The sequence below is a fragment of the Ictidomys tridecemlineatus genome, chromosome 5 (genome assembly GCF_052094955.1).
Source record: "Ictidomys tridecemlineatus isolate mIctTri1 chromosome 5, mIctTri1.hap1, whole genome shotgun sequence".
NCBI classification, from domain to species: domain Eukaryota; kingdom Metazoa; phylum Chordata; class Mammalia; order Rodentia; family Sciuridae; genus Ictidomys; species Ictidomys tridecemlineatus.
Window position 1 is genome coordinate 181,297,972 of NC_135481.1, and position 8,705 is coordinate 181,306,676.

An 8,705-nucleotide genomic window follows, 5' to 3' on the forward strand; every position below is an offset into this window, starting at 1 on the left:
AAAAAAAAAAAAAAAAAGAAGAAGAAGAAGAAGCCAAAGAAATGTCTTCTGGCAAATGTATTTTGCATTTTTTTTTCTGAAGTGATTTCATGACCTGATACTTACATTGTAAGCTGAATATCTTACATAAATGTATGACTGGGTAGTTTTATGAAGTCTGCACTTTTTCTCTCCTCTTCTTCATATAGCTCAGTCCCAGTTCCAGAATGAAGAAGCTGCCTCAGGGTCGCCCTGTGCCTCCTCTTGGACCTGAGACAAGAGTTTCTGTGGTCTGGGTAGAACGCTATGATGATATAGGTATTGTATAAGGACATTGTCCGTAAATAAAATAACAGAATGACAGTGACCTGCCAAATGTCTGAAGGAAGTGGGAGCAGAGGCATGTTGTAGTGGCCAAGAGCAGGGATTAGAATCCAGCAAGCCTGGGTTTGTGTCTCATCTCCACTGCTTAGTTGCATTAACTTTGAGATTGTTCATCTGTAAAATGGAGATAATCATGCCACTTATTTCACAGTTGTAAAGATTCTTTGAGACTAGTTGATAGAAAACTTTTAACTATTCCTGTTTGTATCAGAGTTAATGTCCCAATCTTCCCAGCTCCTCTGGAGAAGGGAAGGGGAAGGATTTCATACACAATATTTCCATGTGCTCTGTCTAGTTTTAATATAAAGGTTAATTTGTCTCTAAGTGTCCTACTACGGATGTTTTTTTGATGTTTTTATGTAAGCAACATGAGAGCGTTAGAAATGCATACTTACCTTAGAATCCCAGAGTTTGTGGGAAACTACAGTAGTTGCTTTCCAGCCAAACCCTCACAGACCATGGATCATGTTCTGAAAATCCTTCACTTTAGATGAACTTAACTAAAGTATTTCTTGAGGGAGGGTTTTTTTTTTTCCATCTAGGGGAATCATTAGGATTACATAGGAGAGCATGGTCTGTATATTTGTTGTCTGCCTATGTAAAGAGATTAGAAAATTGGATTTCTTATTGTTTGGGGAAAATGAGAGGGATATTAATTTTAATGTTATTATTTCTTCGCAGAAAATTTTCCTCTTTCAGATCTGATGACAGAGATCAGTACTGGTGTGGAAACTACTGCAAATAGTAGCACTTCTCTGAGGTACATTTTTTTTTATTTGCTTGAAGCTTATCAGCATGTCTGTTTTTATGTCATTTGTAGCTTAATAAAGAAGGAATTATAGGGCCTGGAGTTATAGCTCAGCAGTAGAGTGCTTGCCTTGTACGTGAGGCACTGCATTGGATTCCCAGCACCACATTAAATAAGCAAATAAAATAAAGGTCCATCAACAACTAAAAAGAGATTTTTTTAAAGAAGGAATTATAAAACAAAAAGATTAAAGGAAAAAATAAAAATAAAGAATCAAAAGTTTGTACATACATGCACAAGGTTATCAAATTTGTGAGAATTTTTAAAAAACACTTTATTGAGGTATGATACATAAAAAGTTGTACACATTTTAAATTTGTTTTATTTAATGAGCTTGGAGATAAGTATGCATGAAACCATCATCACAATCTATGCTGTAAGCATCCATCATCTTCAAAGTTTTCTCCTGCCTTTTTATTTATTATAATTGTTGTTATTATTTTGTGATAAGAACACTTAACATAAGACCTACCCATTAAGCAAAAATTTAAGTAAACAATTCAGTATAGTTAACTTTAGCCACTGTATTGTACAGTTGATTTCTAGGACTTATTTATCCTGCATGATGGAAATGTTTTACCATTTCATTAATATCCCTGTTCCCTCTCTCTCCATCCCCATTCTACTCTCTGCTTTTATTGATTTGATTATTTTAGATTCATCATGTAAGTGGTGTCATGTAAAATTTGTCTTTTGATTGGCTGGTTTATTTCACTTGGCATAATGTTCTCCAGATTCATCCATGTTACTATAACTGGCAGAATTTCTTTCTTTTTAAAGCTGAAAAATATTCTGTTGTATATATGTGGTATATTCTTAATCCATTCATCTCTTGAGGACATCCAAGGTGCTTCCATGTCTTGGCTGTTGTGAATAATGCTGCAATGAACATGCAAGTGCAAATAAACCCCTTTGAGGTCCTCTTATATATCCAGAAGCAGGATTGCTGGTTCACATGGTAGTTCTGTTTTTAATTTTTTGAGGAATTGCCTTAATGATTTCCATAGTGGCTGCATTAATTTACATTCCCATTAATAGTGTACACGGATTCCTTATTCCCTATATCATCACCACACTTAGCCTTGTTTATTTGTTCTTTTAAATGGTCATTCTAACTGGTATTAAGTGATATTTCATTGTGGTTTTAATTTGAGTTTCCCTGATAATCAGTGATGTTGAGCACTGAATTTTTAAATAATATAATTAATTCCTGTTTTATATTTGCCTGTAGTAAAAGGAAAAATGGAAAAGAGACAGCAATTAAGTATTAATGAAGGGGCTGGGGTTACAGAGCACTTGCCCAGCGTGGTTGAGGACTTGGGTTTGATTCTCAGCACCACATAAAAACAAATAAATAATATAAAGGTTAAATTCTTAAAGTATTAATGAAGACTGTGTTAATAATTAAGACAGAAATGATGGAGTTAAATTGGAAAAATAATCATTCTGGATAATAGCAGTTAAAATATCCTAATCTAATGAGCTATTTAACGGGAAAGTATTTTGAAGTAAAATGTAATACTAATTTTGTTAATTATGTTAAAATTTCTGTCTTACCTGCCCATTTACAAAAAGAATAAGTAGAGAATATGATTCTAAGATAATACTATGTTGTTTGATCTTTATAATTTTCAAGACATTTTGCTTGTTGGTTTTTGGTTTACAACTCCAAGTTATAATTATCATCCCTGTTTTACCAGTAGGATAAAATATGCCCATAGAGGTAATTCCTCAGCCCCATGCACTCAGTAAATGCAGAAGAAGGGATCCAAACCCAGGCCTTTCCCTCAGTTGCTAATCTCATCTCTTTATCACAGAGCTGTCCCCAAACTTAGTATTTTAACTTCAGTTCCTTCTGTTTACATCATCTGATACTAATTGCATGTAAGATGAACTTATTCTAACATTGTTAGATTATTATTGAAGAAAATCTGTAGATGTTTGTTCATTTGTTTGTTTGTGGTATTGGAAATTAAACCCAGGGGTTCTCTATGCTTGAACTACATCCCCAACCCTTTTTATTTTTTATTTTGAGACAGGGTCCCAATGAGACAGTTGCTTGTTCTGGTCTCTAACTTGGCTATCCTCTCTCACCTTCCCAAGTAGTTTATTTTAACACTATCATTTAAATTTTTTTTTCTAAAAAAGGAAGTCATTCTTAAAAGTTTCATGATTTTCATAACATTCTAAATATATCAGTATGTATTCCTTAAAAATACTTTTCAGATAGCTAATGATAACATTATCCCAATAATAAAGTTAATAATACTCACATTTCTCCACATTCCCTAAAAATTTCTTTACAACTGGTTTATTCAATTCAGAATTCATTCCACGACTATGCATCTGGTGTTAACTCCTTCCATCTCTTTTACTCTGAAAAAACCTCCTTTTTATTCTTCATGATGGTGACTTCCTGAAGAGACTATGGGATAGTTGTCATAAGGATGGCATTTCTATAGCTAGTTGGAAATAGACCTTTAACTGACTTACACTGTTTTGTGGTTTTAATCTTTTTAGATCAAAAGTTTTAATAAGGGGCTGGGGATGTGGCTCGGGCAGTAGGCCGCTCGCCTGGCATGCATGCAGCCTGGGTTCAATCCTCAGCACCACATACAAACAAAGATGTTGTGTCTGCCGAAAAGTAAAAATATATATATATATATATTTAAAAAATTCTCTCTCTCTCTCTCTCTCTCTCTCTCTCTCTCTCTCTCTCTCTCTCTCAAAAAAGTTGTAATAAGATATAGCTGTAAAATTTGTATTTTATTGGTAGATTAGCAAAGTTTAGAATTCAGTTTGGGGACAGAATTACTCTAGTATTTATTATTTTTTAAATGTTTTGAAAAATTAACTCAGTATTTCTTTTGCTAAACTTACTTTGCCTCTATAGAAAGAAAATGTGTTATAAAGAAAAAAGCCCCCAGCTTAGAGCATCACATAATAACATGAGTACCTCCAGATGGGTTGGCCTATCCATGATGTGTGATATGTGACTTACTCGTTCAGAGGTGCAGTTGCTGACCTTAGCATCTGCCAGTCAGTCAGTGGCTCTAACGGCTTTGGCCCTGCCGAGATGTGGCCATTTATCACCTCAGCTGAAGAGGCCACTTGCCACCAGTTCAGACTGATGACCCTCCCAACCTCTTCTCTTGACTTCCAGAATTTCCACACTGAGATTCAGCTGTTCTTCATTTGCTCTGAGGTATATCCTCCACTGTGCTGGAATTCCCTGCACTCTGGCAAGTACATTATGTTCCCTACAAAAGGGAGAGCTAAGTAGAAGTCCCATAGCTTGCTGCTGGATTCGCAGCTTCCTACAATAGATTCTTGGCTTTTCTATCTTGTCTCCCCAGTGGTTTTCTAAGCATTCTTCTCAACCTTTGTTGACATAAAAAGCCTGACTCCAGAAATGTGCACTTAGAGCTAAGTGTTATGGATACAGCAATATGGCCTCCCAGAAAGAGGATTGTCAGCAACAGCATAGGAGATGCGGGCTGTTCTGATGCTACATATGGGGGACTTTAGTTCTTATGTGTCTGAGCTGAAAAGACTTTTGTTTTCTTAAGATCTACAAATCTTGAAAAAGAAGTTCCAGTTATCTTCATACACCCTTTAAACACTGGATTGTTCCGGATAAAAATCCAAGGAGCCACTGGAAAATTTAACATGGTCATCCCTCTTGTGGATGGGATGATAGTCAGCCGGCGAGCACTCGGTAAGGTCTTCATGTGCGTTGAAGGACTGAGGTTTCTTTCCTTCGTTCTTTTAAAACTTTTTTTGGTACTGAGGATTGAAGTCAGGGGCACTCAACCACTGAGCCACATCTGCAGCCCTATTTTGTATTTTATTTAGAGACAAAGTCTCACTGAGTTGCTTAGCGCCTTATCATTGCTAAGGCTGGCTTTGAACTCTCAATCCTCCTGTCCCAGCCTCCAGAGCTGCTGGGATTACAAGTATGCACCATCATACCCAGCTCTTTTAACACTTTTATAAACCAAAAAGTAGTAAAAATAAGGAAAAGATACTATTACTTTCTAGAGTCTATATGTAGAAAATGCTACTGTTCTTGTTAAAAAAGAAGCACGTTTTATTCTGTTTTAAACTGTCTTTAGTAAGTACAAATGGGACTTCACAAACTTTGAATATTAGTCAAGGAAGATATCTGTTTGCAAGCCAGGGCAGGAAATGGATTGTCAAACCAGATTTTGATTCTGCATTCCCTCCTCATTGTCATTCTTGTGCTGGTTTGTTCTTAGTGCTGTGCCTGTCTCTCTGGGATGGGAAGTTATGCGAATGGAATGAGGTAGTGAGGAGGAGGGACAGGTCCTCTGAGAGGTCACCTGACAACTGGCTGTTGACAATTATTTTACCCTCTGTTTTCAAGGCTTTCTGGTGAGGCAGACTGTAATAAACATTTGTAGAAGAAAGAGACTGGAAAGTGACTCCTACAGCCCACCACATGTCCGTCGGAAACAGAAAATCACCGACATCGTCAACAAGTACCGAAACAAGCAGTTGGAGCCAGAGTTTTATACTTCACTTTTCCAGGAGGTTGGACTCAAGAGCTGCAGTTCTTAGACCACTGTCTGTCTAGGACAGTTGAACTCTAGTGTGGGGACTGTAATATCAAAGCAAGACAGTTTGATAGGTGATCACTGTAAAAATAAACAAATCACTCCCCAAGAGCTTGCTGTTTAATCACCGGAATAGAAGAAACACATTGTAAACCCATTGGATAGAAGACTTTTGGCTTTCTAGTGAAATGGGCTCCCAGACACAATCATATTCCTGCTGGTAATGACGATAAACATTTTAGCCATAAACTTTCTTTTAAAAGTGACAATTTTAGTTAAATATAAGCCTTTTGAGGAGAAAGGTTTTTAATGCATCTCAGTTAAACACATGTATTGGTAGTATCAACAAATTTGCAAATTAGAAGTTGAAGATAGTTTTATACCTCACTTTTTAGGAGGTTGTATTCAAAATCAAAATCTGTCTCACAATCTTCCAGGACACTTACAGGCTTGTGCTGACAGAATGGAGGAGAAGGAAAGGAGTCTCAGCCTTCTGCTCACTTGTAGGTCCATTTGTCATCCAACTGTCAAACTGACAAAAAGAAAAGAACATAAATGTCTTTGGCTCAGAAAAGAAGTCTGACATTAACATATTCCATATTTTCTCTCCATATTTAAACAAGCTGCCATGCTCATCACTACACAGATCTATCTGAAGGCCTCAGGTCCTGAGTGGACAGATTACAATGGAGGCTCAGCCGTGACCTCTAATGGAGATACTAATGAAGTTTGTGGGGTTTCAAAGCTGTCAGACAGCAGTGATGCCTCTACTCTCCATATTTGTCTCCAGCTTGGCGACAAAATAACAACTTAAATATTTGTGATTCTTGATTACATATCAAGAAATATAAATTCACAACAGGGTTGAAAATTATTTAGTTTCATCCATTATCTCTTATTTCAGGACCAAGCAGCACACTGTAATAGTTGATGAAGGATTCTCATTTGGGGTCAGGAAGTAGCCTCTTAATGCTACTACTTCAGGTCTCTTCTGGAAAGCTCGTGGATTGCATCATGATTGGCAAATGTTAGTGGCTATCTTCTTGGGCAGATGCTGTTAAAAATGGCTGTCTTGCTGTCAGGACTTTGCAGCTAAAGGCCCAGCAAATCCCTGCCAGGGTATTGGAAATATTTCTGTTACCTCGCTGCTGCTTTTCTGCCAGGGATAAAACTTTGGAGGTGGCCAAACCCAGATGCAAACCATCCTTACAAGGATTCCTGTTATAGTGCTATAGTATATATCATCCATTTCTCCTTTTTTCGTGTGTGCTTTCTTCTTTAGCAAGATTGTTTTGTATGAAGAAAAATAAGTGACATTTGAAGTACAAAGAATAGTGATCAGAGTTGTTCAAGGATATTTTTCCACTTGCACTCTAATGTTATTAGGTTCTGTAGGTCAGGGCTACACTGGCCTGTTTGGCTTGGTGTTTCAGTCATTTTCTTAGAGGGTCAGGGGTAGTGTAGGACCTAATTCCTTGCCAGACAACTATCCCAGAAGTATGCATTTTGCCACCTCTGAGCAAGAAATGTGGGCATAGCAGCTCTTGGTCACAAGTTGGCCACACCCTTTTCTTCCTTTTTGTAAGCTCAGGTAAAGTTACCCTTCCCCTCCTCCTTCTATTACTCTAGTTTCTATTCAGGGTATAATATTATTTAATAATTGATTTTCTTTTTGAGCTGGGCAATAAGTTGATGTTTCCAGATGTTATGGGAGGAGGGGAGGAATGTGTGATAATGATTTAGTGATTTATACTCTAAAAATGATTTAGTAGCTCCAGCAAGAATAAGGTAAGGCTTAATAACTTTAAAGGAAATATCAGATTGATATTTCATGGGAAAATGATCCCTTGTTCTGGTTGAAGTGAACAAAGAAGGCCATAAATGAGTGTGTAACTTAGAACATTCCAGAGGTTAAAAATAACTGATGTTGATGTACTTCCTCAGTGTGATTCTTCAGATAAATCTTTTACTTTTGTCATAGTCAGAACAATATACAGTGTCAATGTCAGAACAATATACAGTATGTGTGTGTTGAGGATGGACTTGCCGATTCTTTAGATAGCTCTAGTTTCTGGCCACTCTTTAGAATTCTAATGATTTTGGCAAGTGAATACATTTTGCAGTCTGGGAGACTTGGTGGTCCCCCAGGGAAGGAGTTGTGACCTTCCCCCCACCGGGGTATACAGAGCCAACATACTGTCTGATCCACATACCTCACCAAGGCTGGTTCCTTCTGCTCAAAATTTCATCTGTCTAAGAAGGGAGTGTGGTATGAACCCTTGGACCTTTCACTAGTATGACTTGGGATTCATGGTCACTAAGGTCACCCAATTGCCTGTATTAAAAATCACTTTGAGCCGGGCGTGGTGATGCACACCTGTAATCCCAGCAACTTGGGAGGTTGAGACAGGAGGATCACGAGTTCAAAGCCAGCCTTGGCAAAGGTGAGGTACTAAGCAACTCAGTGAGATCCTGTCTCTAAAGTACAAAATAGGGCTGGGGATGTGTGTGGCTCAGTAGTCGAGTGCCCCTGAGTTCAATCCCTGGTACTCCCCCCAAAAAAAAATCACTTTGAGTAGAATATTGCCAGAGGAACATATTTAATACCTGATAATAATCTTTAGTAGTCCACTTTGGCTGCATGTGGCATTCTGGGAAGAAGAAAGCACTGCCCAAGAGACAAGTGAGTCACTCCTCATGCACCCTTCTGAAGTTTCAGGAAGGTGGGGGCTTTGCTTCTCTTTGGGAGCATTAAGGACAAAGGAGAGGTCTTACCTTTCTAAGCCTTTCCATGTCTAGCCACCTCTCCCTTTCATCCAGGGCTTTCTCCTAAGACCCTCTCCTGTCCTTTAGAATAATACTAGGCAAGAGCTGTTCCCCTCCCTAGCCACACACACACACACACACACACACTCGTGTTTTCCTTGGCTTCCAGGTCCTCTTTTTCAAGACAGTCC

The 8,705-nt window shown here is 38.0% G+C and overlaps 1 protein-coding gene across 7 annotated transcripts in view; it reads left to right on the plus strand.

The window, feature by feature from the left end:
- Ralgapb (Ral GTPase activating protein non-catalytic subunit beta) overlaps positions 1 to 5,857 on the plus strand; it is a 100,615-nt gene extending 94,758 nt beyond the window's left edge. For all 7 annotated transcript variants that reach the window (XM_013360564.4, XM_013360565.4, XM_078051770.1 and 4 more), the window contains 4 exons: positions 189 to 297; positions 1,045 to 1,123; positions 4,741 to 4,889; positions 5,559 to 5,857. In XM_013360564.4, the coding sequence (XP_013216018.2) occupies positions 189 to 297; positions 1,045 to 1,123; positions 4,741 to 4,889; positions 5,559 to 5,752 (531 nt within the window). In that variant the 3' untranslated portion in view covers positions 5,753 to 5,857. The remainder of the gene's footprint in view (positions 1 to 188; positions 298 to 1,044; positions 1,124 to 4,740; positions 4,890 to 5,558) is intronic.
- Positions 5,858 to 8,705: the final 2,848 nt, after the last annotated feature.